A 20498-nucleotide genomic window follows, 5' to 3' on the forward strand; every position below is an offset into this window, starting at 1 on the left:
TGTTAAAGAATTACTAGCTGAAGATCACAAAGGAAGAGAAACAGCATAAAATTAAATAGGGAATGTTTACGGCACTCAGGAGCCAAAAAAGTAAAAAAATAAAACTGGACGATTCGGTGATAGTTTCTGTTCATTCCTATGGATTTGCTTCTACCCTTTTCCACCCTGCTGTGTGTCCTGGAAGGCTGACCTGTATAGACTACATCAGCTACCCTCTGGCTTCTGAGAAGGGTCAGCCATTTGGGACCCTGGACAGGAGATTGGACGGGAAGAGAGTCAGACTGGAATAGTCATCCTGCCTCTCATTCTTCCTGCCTGTGAGGTCGCTGCAGGCTCAACTCAAGGCCAGAACCTCAGTGAGACTGCCCTCTTTACACAGTTCTCTCGATTCCAGTAACCCTCTTTCCTTCAGGCCTGGGCACTGCCAAACCCTTGTGGTTTCCTATGCCCTGCCCACAACTTTGCAAATAGTCCCGTTCATTATTAAATTGCCCAGTTGGAATGTGTCATCTATTTCCGACCAGGATCCTTATATGCTCAGTCCGCTTCATTTACTGAGTAACTACTAGATGCCAAGGAAGAATAAAATGATAAATCAGACAGTTCATACTCTCAAGGGGACGGTCTGGGGAGTGGAGACAGCCACAGGAACAGATGATTACATCACAGTTTGAAAATGAAACACAGAGGCACTGAATGGGGAGGTGGGTGAGTGGAGGCATAAAGCAGAGGCAAGGGCAGATCTGGAGAAGGTGTGTTGGTGGAGATGGGGTCAGGAAAATTCAAAGGCAAAGATGTGAGTAGAGGGGTCAGGAGCTGGGTGAGAAGTTTACAGCTATGGACGTCAGGGCCAGTCAGGGTGTGAAAGGACGAGAGCGGAGGGTGAGGCTGGGCCAGACCATAGAAAGCCTTATACTGCAGGCACGGGGCCTTCTTTCTCATGTACCTATTCTCCCCCTCTTTCTCCACTAAGGGAAAAATAATGACACAGGTGAAGTGTGCAGCCTCCTACTCTTAACCCTTAATCCTGCCCTACCACCAGGGCTCGACACTCCTACTTCCTTGGTCTTTCTGTTGAAAATCACTTCCACACGCTGCCTGCACATCCGGAGATCTTTCAAAATGGCAACAAGACAATATGGTAAACCAGTCCTTGGAGATGAGCTACAGGAGAAGGCTAGAAGTGAATGTTCCCAAATGCATTCTAGAGGCCCTAACACCCAGAGCCACGTTTTTGGTTTTGTTTTGTTGTTGTTGTTTAAGATTTTATTTATTTGACAGAGAGAGAGCACAGGCAGGGGGAGCAGCAGGCAGAGGAAGAGGGAGAAGCAGGCTCCCTACTGAGTAAGGATCTGGACGTGGGGCCCCATCCCAGGACAAAGGCAGACATGCTTAACAGACTGAGCTACCCAGGGGCCGCGAGAGCCACTTTTTCTTTTATAGCAATAGACAACAGGCAACAGACAGTCTAATGGAGACGGTAACAGGGATGCTGGAAAGAGCGGAAAGAGTCAAGTTTCATTTCATCAAAGTGGGGCTTCGGCCCAGATTAGTTTGTGTAGGTGGGCATTTTTATGATCCATTATTTATCACACTGTGTAGGCAAATTCAAGGTCCAGGAGATGTCTGTCTTCCCTCTCTAAAGCGCAAACTGCAAGCAGTTTTCTTGTTAGGTAGGGCCTCTTGGGCACATTCCTGGCATCTACTGAAGACAGCCAGTCCTCAGGGCTGGGGCTCAGCAGGCTTCGTTAATCAAAATCAATACACAATCCCATCCTCTCTTCTCAAAACCTAGCGGTAGCCCTACTCCTTAATCATCTCACAAACAAGGGACACGGCAAGCGGTGGGTATGGAATCCTTCCAGCTCTCGCACCAACAACGAACTAGATGGGTTATTGGATGCCGGGCCAGGCATCCAATATTCCAGTGGCCCAGAGATTCCAGCGGCTGGCGGGGAAGCCCCTCCTCCCGGGCGGAGGCGGCTCCCAGGAGTAGAAGTCCGAGTCCCGCCCCGGAGTCAGCACCTTAAGGCCGCCGCCGCCTCCTGGCAGAGTTCTTGCGGCTGGCTATGGGGCTCTGATAGCCATGGACGGCTACAAGGGCTTTCTGGGGCTGCTGGTGTCGTCGCTCCTCGTCGGCTTCCTGTCCGTGATCTTCACCCTCATCTGGGTCCTCCACTACCGGGAGGGACTCGGCTGGGATGGGACCGCGCTCGAGTTTAACTGGCACCCGGTGCTCATGGTCACTGGCTTCGTCTTCATCCAGGGCATCGGTACTGGGCATCTCCTGGGAGGCAGCGGGGAGGGACGCAACGGCCGGGGCCCGGGACGGATCGCTCTCACCCGAGTGGGGCCGACGTGGGCGAGCGAGGGAGTGAGGGGGGCGCGCGGGGCGCGAGCGGAGGGTGCCCTGGCGCCGAGACGGCGGGGCGCGGCGGCGGGACCGAGTTGGGGGCCGCGGGCGCGCAGAGCCGTGACTCGGCCGACGTGGGCTAGCGGGCAGCGGCGGCCCTGGGGCGGCGCGCGGGCCGGGGAGCGCGGCCAGACGCCTCGGGGAGGGGGGAAGGCAGAGCACAGCTGCAGCCGGGCGGGTGGCCCGCTCCGCCGGCCCCACTTGGTTAACTCTTTGCTGCGAGTGTCGGGGGCGCGCTGGAAGCGCCCGGTGACCCCCGTAGCCGGGACGCGGGAGGGAGGCTGGACGTCCCTGTGGACGGAGCCTGCGCGGTCCCTGGCGCAGAGAGGCTCTTTAGGCGAGGCCTTTCTCGGAACTTTCTTCAGGGGGGCAGATTGGGAGAGAAACGCAACGGGGGAAATGGTGGGGCGAGAATTTGTCGGTCCCGGTCCCAGCCTCTGTCCTGAGTGAAGGGGCCGGCCGGTCAGCCGGTGGCCAGGGTGAGGAAAGCATCAACTGGGGTTTCACTCCTCGTAGAGCGTTCAGTTCAGTGCAGTCCGGGAAGCCTCCGGGACTCAAAAGGGTGTTAGGCTGCCCTGCCTGGTCATGGGACAGACTTGAGCCCAACTTGTTTTGGTGGCTGCCGACCAGTGAAATTTCCCCTGCGGGCCTTCCCGTTGGGCGCTGGCCCCGAATCGGGCAGGAGATGCCAGGTGAGGGCCTGAGGCCCGCCGCCTGGCTCCCAGACGGGCTTGTGCTTGAGACATCCCTGGGGTTTGCCGTGTCCATGTTTGGCCCCGCACGAGCCAGCTCCGGGCCTGCACTGCCTGGGATGAGGCTGACCGAGAGGGAGGGTTCTGTGGACGGCAGATTTTGTTTTGGTTTTTGTTTTGGGGTATAATTGACACATATGTTTCATGTGTGTAACATGGCCAGGTGTATGATTATATTTAGGATTTATAAATCGGAATGGTCACCACAGTAAGTCTAGTTAACATGCACCCGCTCACATAGCTACACAGTTTTTTTTCTTGTGATAAGAACTTTGAAGATGTGCTCTCTTAGCGACCTTTAAGATCTACTTTCTCATTCACGGCTCAAATATACAATATAATATTATTCATGTAGTCGTCATGCTGTGCTTATTTTATACCTGGAAGTTTGTAACTTTTGACCACCTTCACCCATTTCGCCTCTGCACCCCCGCTTCCTCCCATCCATGGTGGTTTTTACTGTGGCTGTGTAGTGCCACTCAGTGTCCTGACAGTTTCCTTCCTCTGCTGCTTGGCTGGAAAGGAAGCTTTAGCTAGTGGTGCAAGCCCCACTTATTTGTAGACACTTTTCAAAAAGTGGAGTTAAGGCCTGGTTGATAAAGTATTTGGAAGAAGGTAGAAAGCGGTGTGTGTGGGCGGGTGGTTATAGCTCAGAAAACAACGGATAGAAGCATAAAGGTTTCAGAAAGAGGTGCCCACCAGCTGAAACCTCTAAGCCTTGTCTTTGAGCAGGCCACGTTTTCTCCATCAGTATCTGGCTCTCCAAAACAAACAAGTGAAGAAAAGAGCTCTGATCTCTTTCGCAAAGCAAAGATTTTTGTTTCCTTGTAAAACGTTGCTGCCCCCTTCCACGGGTGTGGCCAGCACCCTCTCACCCTGGGATGCAGTGGTAGGTGTTGCTCAGGCTTAGTTCACCTGGGTTGCCATAGGCAACGGGGTGTGAGGGCCATCAGGCAGCCAAGTTATTTCCTTACGTACGTCTAGGTGATTTTGCTACTGACCGAAAATGAAAAAAACATACTCCAGTTCCAAAGTCGCTGTCATCAGAAGCATTCTTTCCTTGGTGGTGGAGCCCTGAAGTGTGGCCAGAGCTGTCAACGTCCTCTGTTTGCTCAAAGTAGGAGAAACAGTCTCTTCATCTCTTCCAACCAGCACTTCAGAGCAGCTCCTAATACCAGGAAATTTTCCAGAGTCTTCTCATAATTGTGAGGATAAGGGAAACACAGATGATACTAGTTGTTTTCTGACTGACCCAAGAGGAGATGGTCATAAAATAGTCACTAACATTTATTGAGTGCTTTCTGTATGCCCACTAGTGCGTTCTTTCACAGGGATTTAAGAATAAACCAAGGCACAGAGCAGCTAAGTACCTTACCCTTATTTTCAGGGTTCATTTCTCTGCCTTTAAGGTAATATACTTACATTCTGCAAAATATTCTTAAGAGGAGCAAACACTTCATCTAAAATACACCTTGAAATTCTTTATTCCTGTTAGAGTCCATTAGAGTTTTCCTAAAAGGGCTTCTAGTTTCTCTAAACTATGCGCTTTTCTTAATCTGTCCATACTCACTTTGGGGCAAAAACATGTAAATGGAAGGGCGCCTGGGTACCTCAGCCCATTAAGCTTGATTATGGCTCAGGTTGTGATCTTAGGGTTGTGACATCAAGCCCCACCTAGGGGAGTCTCTCACTCTCTCTTAAAAACAACAACAACAACAACAACAACAAACCAAAAACTTGTAAATGGATATTTAGGGAATTTTCATCTGTTTATTTTATGCAAACTTTGTTTTCTTAAAGCTTAGTTACGGTATTTGTATCAGTTTTGGAATGTCTGTCCTGTTTACTATTTGGATTCCAGATTTGCAAAGCACTTAAATCAGATAATGCATCTAATCAACATAAACATAAGTTTCTTCCTGCAGACAGGCACATGCATAGTACTCCCGAGTTTTTACAAATCTCAGTGGGCCAGTGTCCCCTCGGGTCCAGCAGTGGAAGGGTAAGTGTTCAGTAATCAACATTATAGGCCAGGAGGGAAACACACATTACAGACCAGTCATGCTAGAACAGGGATTTTTTACTGTGTGTAATTGTTTCAGGGAGGAAATTTTTAGGTTTTGCTCTTTCAGATCTCTAGTAATGAACAGGATGCAACTGAATTTGTCTGTGATGCACAAATATTTAGAGATGAGGAAGGGAAGGCTAAATTACAGTTATTATTCTAAGCATAAAATGCCTTACAAATACAATACACAAACAGTAAGCAATACTTAAAACCATTTGAGAACAATCAAGAGTCTTGTGAAACACCTTTAAAAAGTAAGCTCTGGGGTTAGGTTAACTAGCAGAAAAGTTACAAAATAAATGTGTATACATAGAGGCCCGCAGACACATAGTCCAGATATATTTTGAGAAATACATGTGTTCTAAAAGAGAATATAGCCAACAATGGGATATCTAAAACTGAAATAAAATTTTAAACGAGTGGGATATCTAGTAATTATCTAGTGATTAAGAAAGAGTTTCAGGGCGCCTGGGTGGCTCAGTGGGTTAAGCCGCTGCCTTCAGCTCAGGTCATGATCTCAGGGTCCTGGGATCGAGTCCCGCATCGGGCTCTCTGCTCAGCAGGGAGCCTGCTTCCCCCCCCCCGCCTCTCTCTCTCTCTGCCTGCCTCTCCATCTACTTGTGATCTCTCTCTGTCAAATAAATAAATAAAATCTTTAAAAAAAAATAAAAAAAATAAAAAAAAGAAAGTTTCAAAGAGAACTTAGAAGAGGCTTTGTGCTTCTCTGAAAGGAATGTTTCCCATGAAGTAAATACACTGCCAGGAAACCAGAGAAACAACCCTCAAAAAGAAGGCCGCAGAAAAGACTGAAACAAATAAACCCTCTCAAAGTGGCAGCTGACCTTTTAAAAGGTTCAGCAAGGTGGAATGTGTTATTCAGTAAGAGGTAGAAAATCCAAGTATTTAAATTTGCGGAATAGAAGTCTCAGCAATTCTATCCTCCTCCCTTTTCCACATGTAGAACTCCGTTTACTGTATAAACTGAGGGGAGAGAAACTGAATTGTGTAATGATCTCAAGTTGGCTTTGTGAGAAAACGTAACTACGTTTCAGTAACATTAAAAAAGCTAACAAAAAGAAACTGAGTACTTCTTAAAAGGCAGTTGGCATATCCGATTAATGCCCCTAGAAGTGACCACATTCCAAGTCCACTTAAGTGTATTTGAAAATGCTCTTGGGATAGAGCCTGGCCAAGAGGACAATGGAGAGAATGCCCCAGATACCTACCCCAAAACCAGCCTTGGGAGCACCACCGAGAACAAAACCTACCAATTTTAGGGAAAGGAAGCTTGCTACAAAGCATAAGGACACAATGCAAGGTAACCCAAAACAGAATTTTTGTTATAAATAAATACATGCAGATCTCTTTGTAATATAACTAATAAAAATGTTATAGAAATGATTATTTTGCTCAGTTTTTTTAATATCTGGCTCTAAAATAACACCTAGAACCGACAGACAGTAAGCCAATAAGAATGAAGGAGTGATTAGTTCTGTACCTTCATTAAATTGTTAGTAACAAAATGCAATTTTACTCATTTGGGATGATAATGGTAGCATCTAAGGTAAAAGTGCCCTCCCTTGCCCCTCAGTGATTAGCCTGTTTAGCCAGTTTGGGTGCACAGATTTATTTGGGAAGAACAAGCATCAGATTATATTGGAAATGCATCTTTCTTCTAAAGACCTCAGGTGCATTAGAATGTTGCCATCTAAGTACAAACTGTGTCTCCTCTTGTCTACCAAAGACATCAATCCTCCCTTTTTCCTTCTGCATCATAAACTTTCTTCCCACCGTTGGATTATTTCCAACATGTTATAATGTCTGTCCTCATAAAACCAGCAGCACTCTTAACGCCATGTTTCCCCTTCAGCTACTGTTTCAGTTCTCTGCTTGCATTACCACAGAACATTTTTGGAAATTTTTGTCAACACCTGAAGTATAGACAAAAAAGTATCTCCCATTCCTCTCCCTTGTCCTGTTTTGAAGCCACTCCAGTCAGGCTTTTACTCCACTGCTCAGTCAAAATTGCTCTTAACGTAGTTACTAGTGGCAAGCATGTAGCTAATTCAATGGTCTCTTCGCAGCCCTCATCTTGCCTGATCAGAAAGCAGCATTTGGTGTAACTGACCTCCTTGGGACACTTCCTTCACGTGGCTTCCAAGACACCTGGTGTGCTTGGCTCTACTCTCTTCACTGGCTATGCCTTTCAGTGCCTTTCGCTTGTTCCTCCTCTTCTCCCTGATCCTTTAAATTTACAGTGTCCAAAACCCAGTCTTTTGAGCACTTTTCCTTTCTTGATGCACTCATACTGTTGGTGATCTCATCCAGTCTTGTAGCTTTCAACACTGTCTATTCTCTGAATCCGATATTTTTGTCTTAGGCTTGGACCTCTCCCCGGAACTCCAGACCCACACATCCATCTGTCTACTCAGAATCTCTGTTTGGATGTCAACTAGACGTGTCCAAACCTCAGCTCTCCATCTTCTTCATACCTCCAAAACCACTCATCACACAGGTTCCCCATCTTAGTAAATGGTAGCTTCATCCTTTCTGGACGTTCATATGGTCATCCTGGATTCCTCTTTTCCTACCATACTTCTCATCCAATCCTTCAGAAAATTATATTGACTCCAAACTCAAAATACAGTATTATCCAGACGCTGACCATTGACTATTTTAGTTATTTTTTCATTCATTGTCTGTCTTCTACTAGAATGTAAGCTCCCTTGTCTGTTTTTATCACTGCTGTAGCCATTGTGTGTGGAATGCTACTGAACATATAGTCCGCATTTGATAAATATTTACTAAATTAATGAAAGTTTGGTCAGTGTTCTAAACCAGGAGCCATACTTACAAGGATGGTTTATAAAATCAATATGAGAGTGCTCGCTTCGGCAGCACATATACTAAAATTGGAACGATACAGAGAAGATTAGCATGGCTCCTGCGCAAGGATGACACGCAAATTCGTGAAGCGTTCCATAGTTTAAAAATAAATAAATAAATAAATAAATAAAATCAATATGAGATGGTATAGCACCCACTACTGTGTCTTCCTCTGTTCAACTAAACATTCAGATACACAAGACTGCCAAGACCACACTGGGCACCAGAGCTTGCTGCCAGGGCAGCATTTGGTATTCTTTCGTAATGGGCATCCTTTCTGCAATTGTTTGTATAGCAGCCATATAGCCACCCATAAACCAGTGTCTCTCTGGGAGACCGTTCAGACACTGGAGACAAGATCTGCATTGGTGGCATCAGAGCTTAAGGTCCTCATGCCCCACAAAAGCCAATATGTTATTTTATTTTATTTTTTTTTAACAGATAATGTATTTTTAGTCCCAGGGAAGGAGCCAGTATCTTTTGTAATACTCTACAGACCTGGTTGCCAGTGTCCTTGAAGGGGATATACAGTGAGTTGAACAATGGCCCCCAAAAGACACGTCTAGCTCCTAATCTTACAGATCTGTGAATGTGACTGTAGTATCTTTGCAGATGTAAAGTTAAGGATCTCAAAGTGAGATCATCCTTATTTAGAGTGGGGCTTAAATCCAATGACTTGTGACCTTAGAAAAGAGAAGACTTGGGACACAGACACAGAGGGTGGAGATGATGTGAGGATGGAGGCAGAGATTGAAATGATGTGTCTACAAGCCAAGGCACACCAAGAGTTGCCAGCAGCCACCAGAAGCTAGGAGAGAAGTATGGACTGGATTCTGCCTCAAAGCTTCCAGAAGGAACCAGTCTTGCCAAACACTTTGATTTTGGACTATTGGCCTTCAGAACTGCGGGAGAAGACATTTCTGTTGTTTGAAGCCACTCCGTTTGTGCTAATTTATTACAGTAGCCCTAAGAAACCATCACAGGTTATAACAGTTATTGCACTCTGGGAAGCCCAACGTTTGGCTTTATTGGGTATTTGTAGAATTTTTATTGTTCCTCCCAGTCCATCAGGGGGTAATTTTTATTATAAATGGACGTTGCCTAATAACATTAGTGTCAAGCCCCTGGTATCTGTTTATGACAGTTAACCAAAGGTCAGATCCTCGTTCAACAAAAGGTAAATGCCGTGTGTGTGTGTGTGTGTGTGTGTGTGTGTGTGTGTTGAGAGCGGAGGGGGGATTATAAAGAGTTAGAGAGCGCCTACTCTGGACAAAATAGGAAACCTCTTAGCTGCAGCGAAATGTGGCTGTATGGGGATGCCAGCCCAAAGTGCCTAGAGCTTCCAATTATCCAGGAGAAGCCAGATTTTTAAAAACTGGTTCAATCTAGGGACGCCTGGGTGGCTCAGTGTGTTCAAGCCTTCGGCTCAGGTCATGATCTCAGGGTCCTGGGATCGAGCCCCACATCGGGCTCTCTGCTCGGCAGGGAGCCTGCTTCCTCCTCTCTTTCTGCCTGCCTCTCTGCCTACTTGTGATCTCTGTCTGTCAAGTAAATAAATAAGATCTTTAAAAAGAAAAGAAAAAAAAAAAAACCCTGGTTCAATCTAAAAGTAAACCAGCCACAAAACCAAAACAAAACCCCCAAACATGATGCTGATCAAACAAAACACATGTATGGACCAAACCCATTCCATACCTTCCAGTTTACAAGCGACTCCTGCTAGAGCTTCTCATCTTGATTTTGTGGGATTTAAAATTTTTCCCTTAAAAAGTAGAACAATCTTCTCTTTTAAGAAATTAGGCCAGAAATCTTTGTTATAACTTCTTTTCTTCCTGTAGAATCTTTCTTAAAAGGCCAAAATGGGCTTTGAAATAACGATACAGACTTAGGCCATACTTTTCTAAGTTCATTCATTCATTCAGTTTTCATATCTCACGCTATTTAACTGGCATACATTAATTAAGCACTTATTGCATGGCAGACACTCTGTAAAACAAAGGAGTAAAATGTAGCTTTGCCTACAAGTTGTTCTTATTTGAATTTGCTAGAGCCAAATTATGGTTTCCTTTTGGAAAACCTGAGCCATAGGATTTGAAGTTCAGTGCCTGATTTTAGAGATTTTAGAGATCACAAAGAGGTGATATCGGAGCCAGTACTATTTCTAATCTGTTATAATATTGATACGAGGCATAAGAAAATATAGCTGATGTTTCTAACATGCAGGATTTCTGGATATTTATAAATGTCTAGCAATTAATTGGATTTTTCTCTCTTCACACACTATTTGTTACCAACTAGTTGCCTTTGTGATTTCAGTCACTTCAAAGAGATGTTTAAGTGCCAAGATACTAAAACAAATCTTCCAAATCATCCAAATCCCTTCCTGCATTTTGATTCTCTTAAGGTTTTCAGTTACATGATATTCATGTAGTGAGACAGTTTGAATACACAGGCATGTTTCAAAACTTAGATTCTTTTTTTTCCCCCCAGTGGCAGGTGGATTTTATTGGACTGGGACACACCGGGGATCCTCACCCATGGCAGAGAGTGGGGGACAGGTTGAAGATAAAAATCTGATGGTCACTTGTGGTAGCACCACAAATTCTGGGGCTTTGCTGGATGAGAACCAGGTTGCCTGGTAACTGGGAAGCCCGACTTTACTGCTGGTTGCCTGTTCCCCAGAAGCTGGAGGGAGGCAAAGAGTCCCCGGGGTGCAGGCAGAGCTTGGGGATACATAGGGTGCAGGAAGAGTCAGAAAAACCAGTCTGTTGGTTTCATCTGCTTTTGTAAGGACAGTCTACCGCCAGGCTGTAGGAAACCTGTCTGGGTGGGCGGAAAGTGCACTGCGTAGAGCTGTGGCTTTGGCTGAGACAGGTACCATGCTGCCGGAAACGCCAAAGGTACTCTGAGCTGCAGACTGGGCCTAATGGCTGGCTAAGTGGGTCCATAGTGAGGCAGGCGGTTCCGTAGGCACTGCTGGGGCCGCCTTGGAATTGACCGGGCTCTGGGCTCCCTGCGAAGGCAGGGGCTGAGCCCACATAGTGCCCGGTTCCAAGCACTTGGCGTCTGAACATCTGCTTGGCCCTCTCAGCCACCAGGAGGGTGCCTGGGTAACTGTGTCTTCCAGGGCTCTTTTGCACGCCGAGGAGGTGAGTCCCTGTGTGAGCAGCCAGGCTCTGCGGGGCGCAGCTGATGGCAGAGCGGTCGGGTCCCTCTTCGCGCCCATTCCTCCTCCTCACGTAAAACTTTTCTTGAGCTGCAGGAAAAGCTGGTGCTTCTCTTCCTCTAGGGCCCAAAGCTTCTCCTGCAACTTCAGATTTGTTCCTTGGACTCCTGCAGTGACATTCTCACGTCCATCTCCTTTTTCTTCCTTCTCCGCTGCTCCTCCTTCATCTTCTGTTCCATCATCTTGTCCCCCTCTTCCTCCTACGGGGGTTTGCGCGCAGTCTCCATCTCGATGTTCTGGTGCAACACCCTGGGGGCCAGGAGGCTCCAGAAGGGCAGGCGTGGTGCTGCCGGGGCCCTCGAGGGGGCACCCGGCTCTGTCGCTGCCAGACGTGGAACCGGCCCTACCCGGAGGTGGGCACTCAGGGGGTCACAATGGGCGGTGCCCCGTGGGAAAGCCTGCAGGCCTCCACTGCTGCCGCGTCACCGGGTCCCTGGCCCCGCCCGCCCCGAGTGCTCCGCGTGCGCAGTGCCTGCAGGCTGGGGGTCTCAGGCCTCTGCGCTTCAGAGTTCAGATTCTCTTTGAGAGCCACTGCAGGAATATAAGAAGATTATTTTATTTTATTATAAGATTTTATTTATTTACTTGTCAGAGCTCAAGCAGGGGGAGCGGCAGGCAGAGGGAGAAGCAGACTCCCCGCTGAGCGGGGAGTCCCGTAGGGGACTTGATCCCAAGACCCTGGGATCATAACCTGAGTCAAAGACGCTTAACTGAGCCATCCAGGCATCCCCCCAAGAAGATTATTTTAAAAAACGGTTCTCTGCTTTTACGTGTTTTGTTTTAAGATTTATTTATTTGAGAGAGAGAACACGAACAGGGTGAGGGGCAGAGGGAGAAGCAGGCTCTCCACTAAGCAGGGAGCCTAATGCAGACTCGATCCCAGGACTCCAGAACCATGCCCCGAGCCGCAGGCAGACGCCTGACTGACTAAGCCCCCCAGTCACCCCTGCTTTTACGTTTAACCTTGAGGTCTTTGGATACATTCTGGTACATTTTTGGGTGCACAGGGAAATTAGTTGATAATACTGCTTGGAGCCTATACCGAGGATGTCAAAACAATACTTTATTCAAAGAGTTAAGAAAAGTGTAATAGGTACCCCATATTTAATTAGAATGTATAAGCGTTTAAAATTAGCATATAAAATTACAGTGTACTTCAAACAATAACTTACTCTTATTTTATTTTGGGGTTCACTTAAATCTAACCTAAAGCTGTTTAGTGGGCCTGAGTGTAGAGTACCTATTACTTACTTAAAAAGACTATTTGGTCTTATATGAACTAACACTTGGATCAGCAGTACAAATTGTCTTGAGTTTTTGATTCATGCATTTAAAAGAGGATCTGCTCACTTCCTGGGGAATACTGAATAAGTTACTGTATTTCATTAAATTTATTCATTCAACTTAATGAGTTCTACGGTGTACCAAGCTGTGTGCTAAATGCTGAGATATGGCAGTGAACAAAATAGACATGCTCCTACCTCCATGGATCATAAGATTTGAGCACAGAAGAGCTAGAATCAAATTGTTGTCTATGTTTGGGGACATTTCTTCTTCCAACTGTCCCTCTCTCCACATACTCTTTGACAGATTCCAAATTTGCATTGCCTACGTCAAACCAGAGATTACATCTTTGAAAGTATATATTTTCACATATTCCTGAATTGATTAGGCAGTGAAGAGCTGAGAAATTTTCTAATAAATAAATTCCATTCAAGTTACTGCATTTTTCACCTTCATTTGTCCAAAAAACAATTAAATACAGGTGTTGATTTCCTTTTTCCTTTCCTCCCTTGCTTTCTTTTTAAGTTTATCACAATAGCATATTCCACTACCAATAATTTTTCTTTTAAAAGATTTAACATGGGGCGCCTGGGTGGCTCAGTGGGTTAAAGCCTCTGCCTCCAGCTCAGGTCATGATCTCAGGGTCCTGGGATCGAGGCCCGCATCAGGCTCTCTGCTCAGCAGGGAGCCTGCTTCCCCCTCTCTCTCTGCCTGCCTCTCTGCCTGCTTGTGATCTCTCTGTCAAATAAATAAATAAAATCTTTAAAAAAAAATTTAACATGTATTTCTCATATATATGTGTTCATGTTTTCCATCATTTTCTGGGGGGAAAATGGTCTTGCCAACAAGGGCCTCTAACAGAAAACCCTTGTTTCAGTTACAAGTAGCTGTTTGATGCCATTTCCCCTCTTCATGGGCTTATGAGACCTTTTTCTTCCTTCTCGCTGAACCTCAGGAATGGTGTCTAAGTAAATGCCAAGCCAAAGAAGCAAGAAATATTTAAATTCCGCTCTCCAGGAAGTTTTTATAACTGTTGAGAGTAGCTTCTTGTTTAAGAAATGTCGTTTGATTTGTTCAGGTTGCCCTTTTCTCCTGAAGTCCACCATGGCTTGGTTATTTATACATTTTTAAAAACATGTAAACACCTTATGCAAATGTGGTATTTTGCAGTTATCCCTGATTTACCTAGAGAGCTTTTGAATGATAGTGAACTATGTAGCAGAACTACATAGCCAGGATGGGCAGAAAACTCCATGCCTCACTCACATGAGAACCTCTCCAATTTCCAATGACTTAGTAGAGATTAATTCACTCTTAGGTTTGTGAGCTTACGAAAATATTGTTTTAACTTCAAAACTATTAGAAACTCTTTCAATCATACAGAAAATAACATAACCAATCCCCATGTATTCATCACTCTGATTTAACAGATGTTCCGATTTTTGCCAACATAAAGATTTATAGACTAGAACTTAAAGCTGGTAGGAATAAAAGATAATTCAGGATGATGGAGGGAGGGTAAGCACCCTAACCTGAGCAAGATACTTAAAGAGGAGATTGAAGAACTCTAAACTAGATCCAGGGACTGGAAAACCGTAATTGCCTGGGCTCATGTGAATCAGAGACAAGCCCCTCTCCTGCTCAAAGCCCCTAAGGGCTTTCTCTGGCAAGAGGAGAATATGTTTCATTGGTAACCCCAAATCCACAGTGAAAGATTGAATTGTGTTCCTTTTGTGTTACTGCTGGAGAAGGAAAGCTAGTGTGCACCCAATCTAAAATCATTTAGGTAAATGTGAAAGGTTTAAAAATCCAGTTTTAACATTTAAAGGGGAAAGATTTTAGTTTTATCACATTCCTCTGTGACGCCTGTAGTATTTAGAAGAATAAAAATTCTTTGCTGAACATTTTTGTAGATATTTTAATGAAGAACCACATACATGCAGAAAAATACCTAAATCATAAGTTACATGTTTTCATAACGTGAACACACTCATGTACCCGAATCATGAAACAACATCCCAGGCATCTGAGAATTTTCTTGGTAACCATTGTAACATCTCTCAGTCATGATAACTGCTCCTGACTTCTAACATCAGAGGTTAGTTTTGACTTTGGAAAAAATGCAATATAACAGGATCCAGATGGGGGAGAAAAAGCTGTTGTGATTTATTGTTCATAATTTCCTTTTCAAGCGAACATATTCCAAGTATTTCCTTTTCATATGTAGGTGTTCAAGTTTCCTCATCTAAGATGAGGGCAGTGTCTGAGTGATAGGATGGCAATGAGGATGATGACGACAATAATAATATTAATTTTAAAACACTTATTAAGATTAAGCAAGCTGGGGCGCCTGGGTGGCTCAGTGGGTTAAGCTTCTGCCTTCGGCTCAGGTCATGATCCCAGTGTCCTGGGATAGAGCCCTGCATCGGGCTCTCTGCTCAGCGGGGAGCCTGCTTCCTCCTCTCTCTCTGCCTGTCTCTCTGCCTACTTGTGATCTCTGTCTGTCAAATAAATAAAATCTTAAAAAAAAAAAAAAAGATTAAGCAAGCTACGTAACCTCTCTGTGCCTTAGCTTCCTCCTCTGTATAATGCGCATGGTAACGGTAATCATCCCTTCCTCACAGAGTTGAGGTAAGAATTATAATGTAAATGTAAACATGTAGAGCACTTAGCATGGCGCCTCCTATCTAGCAAGGGCTCAGTTGTGTGTGTGTGTGTGTGTGTGTGTGTGTGTGTGTGTGTGTAATAAATGAGGTTAACTCAGAAGAGGGTGAGATGATTGTTAGATTTTCATATTAGCTACATTTTTATTTTACTACAGCCTGATCACACATATTGCAAAATGCTCTCTACTGTGTGGATGAAAGGTCACAAAGGCATTGGGTCAAGAGGCACTTGTTTTTCTTGAGAACTAGAAAATCCTATATGGTGCGCCACTGAATCAGAGGAGAAAAAGCATAAGGAGGGGAGGCTGTGTGTTTGAGTTGACTTCAGTTTTATTTCTAGACTTTGATCTGCCTGCAGAGAGTGTTTTATATTTATTTTAAAAACACTTAATGGGTCACATACACAAATAAAACTAATGAAATCTGAATTAGGTCAGTGGATTATATTGACGTCAGTTTCTTAGTTGTGATATTGTACTATGGTTATGTAAGATGTTACCATTGGTAACACCAGGTATTGCTAGCTGTGTGAAGAGTATATGGACTCTATCTGTATTATTATTTTTTTTAATTTATTTGACAGAGAGAGAGAGATCACAAGTAGGAAGAGCAGCAGGCAGAGAGAGAGGGGGAAGCAGGCTCCCCGCTGAGCAGAGAGCCCAACGTGGGGCTCGATCCCAGGACCCCGAGAGCACAACCCGAGCACAGGGCAGAGGCTTAACCCACTGAGCCACCCAGGCGCCCCTCTCTGTATTATTTCTTATAGCTGCATGTAAATCTATAATTATCTCAAAATAAGAGTTTAAAAAAAACATGCCTATGGAGCCACATACTTTGAGGCCAGGGCTGTCCTAGTCTCAGGGTACAAGGAGAAACAACAAAATACATTCTTGCACTCAGAGAGGATGAGAAGGGACTTTGAACTAGATTTTAAAAGTTTAGGGGTGCCTGGGTGGCTCAGTTGGTGAAGGATCTGCCTTCAGCTCAGGTCATGACCTCAGAGTCCTGGGATCCAGTTTTGAGTTTCTGGCTCCTTGCTCAGTGGGAAATCTGTTTCTCCCTCTCCCTCTGCCCCTCCACTCCGCTCATGCTCTCTCTCACTCTCTCTCTCAAATAAATAAATACAGTCTTAAAAGAGTTCCAGTTGACTCTGGAACAGCACGGGTTTGAACTGTAGAACAGGTCTACTTACAGGTCAATTTTTTTTTTCAATAAACACACTTTACAGTACTGTAAATGTTTCTCATGATTTTCTTAACATTTTCTTTTCTCTAGCTTACTTCATTCTAAGAATGCAATATATAATACATAAAACATATGAAATATGTGTTAATAAACTGTTTATGTTATGAGTAAGGTTTCCAGTCAATGGTAGGCTATTAGTAGTTAGGTTTTGGGGAGTCAGATGTTATATGCAGATTTTCTTTTTCTTTTTTTAAAGATTTTATTTATTTATTTGACACTCAGAGATCACAAGTAAGCAAAGAGGTAGGCAGAGAGAGAGAAGGAAGCAGGCTCCCCGCTGAGCAGAGAGCCCGATGCAGGGCTCGATCCCAGGACCCAGAGATCATGACCTGAGCCAAAGGCAGATGCCCAATCCACTGAGCCACCCAAGTGCCCCAATATGCAGATTTTCAACTGTGTGGGGATCATTATCCCTAACTTTGCTCAAGGATCAAGCGCTGTAACCTTGTTTAAGGATCAGCTGGTCTACCTGGTTGCACTAAATGGCTTGAAAAGATTCATCAAATATAGAAATGATTATCCGAAAAGTCTCCACGTCCTCAAGGAAGTATAACCAATCATACTCATAAGATATCCATATATGCACTAAAATTAGTAAGTAACAATTCTTCAGACTTTGGATTAGAAAAGAATCCTGTCTTAATGGTGAGGGCTGTCAAGTGTTGTGGAATGGAATGAAAAGATAGGAAGATTGACATCTTGTGCTGAAAGCTTTAAAGAGGCTGAATTCACATCTTTCTTTGTAGGTTTATATGTGTCTCTGCCTGAGAATGGATTAGATAATCTCATACATTTTTGTGATCCTATGAAGTTCTTTATATTCAAATTATAAATGTCTTTAGTAGGAATGTGCCTTTTTTTTTTCTTACTAGAACTAAGCAATATACAGGATACACTGTGGATATAATGGAATCTATCTTGCAAGGAAATATTCAAACTTTTTCAACCTGCCCTACATTTTTAGATCCCTAAATTTTCCCTGACATGGACTGGAGATGTGGGAATGAGGGTGGGTAGCAGCAGGATATTGTCTTCAGAACAAAAATTAATCACATGCTGGTTAAGGTGACCATATAATCTGTTGCTTAAACCAGGACATTTAAAAAAAAATGCTTTCAAAAATGTTTTTGTTAGGGGCTCCTGGGTGGCTCAGTGGGTTGGGCCTCTGCCTTCGGCTCGGGTCATGGTCTCAGCGTCCTGGGATCGAGCCCCACATTGGGCTCTCTGCTTGGCGGAGAGACTGCTTCCCCCTCTCTCTCTCTGCCTGCCTCTCTACCTCCTTGTGATCTCTGTCTGTCAAATAAATAAATAAATAAATCTTTTTAAAGAAATGTTTTTGTTGAAGTTTAATCTACATGCAAGAAAGTGTACACTGAATCTCCCTCAGTGAACACTTATGTAACCTGCACCCAGACAGAGAAACAGAGTATTAGCAGGAAGCTAGGAATCCCTTGTATGTTACTTTCCAGTTACTGCGCACTTTCCTCACAAGGGTAACCAATATCCTGACTTTTCTTATTGCAGAAATGAGTTTTTCTTGTTTTTATACTTTGTATGAATTGAATCCATACAGTACATACTTGTTTATGTCTCATTACTTGGCCTCAACATTATAGGTGGATTCATATTCTTGGGTGAAGTTCTAGTTCTAGTTATAGATTATTATATATATTATGTATATATTTTTATATATAATACATATATATTATATATAGTTATTATTCATTCTCTTTATTGTGTATTCTATGGTGTGAATATATCACAATTTATTTTTTTAAATTTTTTAAGATTTTATTTATTTGACAGAGATTACAAGTAGGCAGAGAGGCAGGCAGAAAGAGAGGGAGAGGAAGCAAGCTCCCTGCTGAGCAGAGAGCCCAATGTGGGGCTCGATCCCAGGACCCTAGGATCATGACCTGAGCTGAAGGCAGAGGCTCAAACCACTGAGCCACCCAGGCGCCTATATCACAATTTATTTATTCATATTATTCATTATGGTCATTTGGGGAGTTTCTAGTTTTTGACCACTACAAATGGTGCTGCTAATAATGTTCTAGTGCATGTCTTTTGGTGAACATAAATACATACTTCTTTGGAGAATATACCCAGAAGTAGAATTGCTGGATCATAAGTTATGCTCAAGTTTAGCTTGTATAAATACTGCTGCTTTTCCAGAGTGTTTGTTCTCATTTATCTCCTGCTGTGGGACATGAGAGCTCTGATTGCTTTCCATCCTCTCCAATACTTGGCATTTTTCATGTTTCTCTTTCTATTTTTGGATGTAGTTTTTGGTAAAATACTGGGATATATTCTTTTGTCTATTTAGATCATGGTGCATATTTTTCTATTTCTTAGTCTATCTTTTCTCATCAAACTAAGACGTACACACACAGAGAGAAACAGTCATAAGATTTCATGCAAGGGAGTGTTAAGTGCATCAAAGTGTTCAACTTGTGTTGATTAAAAAAAATCAACACCTCATTCTGTCTCCCTTCGTCTCTTTCTAGCCATCATCGTCTACAGACTGCCATGGACCTGGAAATGCAGCAAGCTCCTGATGAAGTCCATCCACGCAGGGTTACACACTGTTGCCGCCATTCTCGTAATTATCGCTCTGGTGTCTGTTTTTGATTTCCACAATGCCCTGAGTATCCCCAACATGTACAGTCTACACAGCTGGGTCGGACTGACAGTTGTCATACTCTACATCTTACAGGTCAGTGTTTTGGTGTGTTTATAAACACGTTATAAAAAGTAAAACAGTTCAGATACCAGAGATGTTTTCTATACATTTGTATTTCTTGGAAATCGTCTTGTCATTCCCCCACTAGACTCTGCTCTGTTTTCTTTCCATTGTTAGTATTGTTCCCTGAGGGGCCACCAGAACTGCAGAATTCAGTCTTGAGTGTGAGAGTTTAGATATGGGCATATCTATGTAGGGAAACTGCCATCTCCATAACACAGAGGCTGCCATTATGTAGACCTCAAGTTCTATGTGCCAAATAAACAAGCATAGGTAAGAGCTACAGATTTCTTCCCCATATTTCCTATCACTTCTATTTTCTAACTTTATGAATGAAGATGTAAATTTTACTTCTCTGTTAGATTTTGTAGGCTCAGCGATTAGTTTAGTTTTCCCCTTTCCTCACTTAGTAAAAACACATACTTTGGAGAGCACTGTATTTAAACATAAGTTAATGGAGTTTGAAAGGGATGTGGCTATTCTAGGTCACTGAAGGGAAAGGTTAATTTTAGAAGTCTTTTTGGTGTTAACCACCTTGATGAAAAATCTTTGTCAACTATGTCAACTCATTTCCCTTGTCTTGTACAGCATATATCCAACTACATAATTAGGATATCAATGTAAACTTCAGTTTTCTGTGAATATAGGAGAAGAAACTGGAGTGAATCTACAAAACCCCAAGGCATATCTTTTTTTTTTTTTAAGATTTATTTATTTATTTGAGAGAGAGAGAGAGAGAGAAAACATGGGAGTAAAGGGCAGACGAAAATGGAGAGAGGATCTTAAGCACAGAGCTCAATATGGGGCTCAATCTCATGACCCTGATATCATGACCTGAGATCATGACCTGAGCCAAAACCAAGAATCTGACTCTCAGCCAACTGTACCACCCAGGCACCTCCTGCCACAAGGCATATCTTAAAATATATGAATGTATGACCTCTTAGAAAAAGACCTCTTACCAGGTATCTGTCATTTTTCTTTTTAAAGAAAGGCTTTTAAAGCCATAAAGCTTCTTGAATTTTAATTAAATAAAAGTGAATGTATGTCTGGACTGTATTGATTATTTAAGTTTGCATTACCATGACTGGAGCTAGGGATCAGAGAATGAAAAGGGGCCAGACAGGATGGGAGCACAGAGAAAACCCTGGATCAGACACGATCTTACTGATAAGAAGGAAAAAGAAAAGTATCTCTAATTGGATAGCTGAGCTT

The 20498-nt window shown here is 43.6% G+C and overlaps 1 protein-coding gene, 1 non-coding gene and 1 pseudogene across 2 annotated transcripts in view; 2 read left to right on the forward strand and 1 right to left on the reverse strand.

The window, feature by feature from the left end:
- Nucleotides 1-837: 837 nt before the first annotated feature.
- The window catches only part of LOC116880882 (cytochrome b reductase 1), a 33597-nt gene continuing 13936 nt past the window's right edge, over nt 838-20498 (forward strand). Inside the window, exons 1-3 of the mRNA XM_032880285.1 lie at nt 838-882; nt 1997-2273; nt 19048-19256. Coding sequence (XP_032736176.1) covers nt 838-882; nt 1997-2273; nt 19048-19256 — 531 coding nt within the window. The remainder of the gene's footprint in view (nt 883-1996; nt 2274-19047; nt 19257-20498) is intronic.
- Nucleotides 8116-8222, forward strand: LOC116880974. Its single transcript, XR_004385311.1, has one exon. It is a non-coding gene; the product is annotated as a U6 spliceosomal RNA (small nuclear RNA).
- On the reverse strand, nt 10700-11542 carry LOC116880873 (annotated as a pseudogene).

This window comes from Lontra canadensis, unplaced genomic scaffold, assembly GCF_010015895.1.
Source record: "Lontra canadensis isolate GAN:19392208 unplaced genomic scaffold, GSC_riverotter_1.0 scaffold69, whole genome shotgun sequence".
NCBI lineage: Eukaryota > Metazoa > Chordata > Mammalia > Carnivora > Mustelidae > Lontra > Lontra canadensis.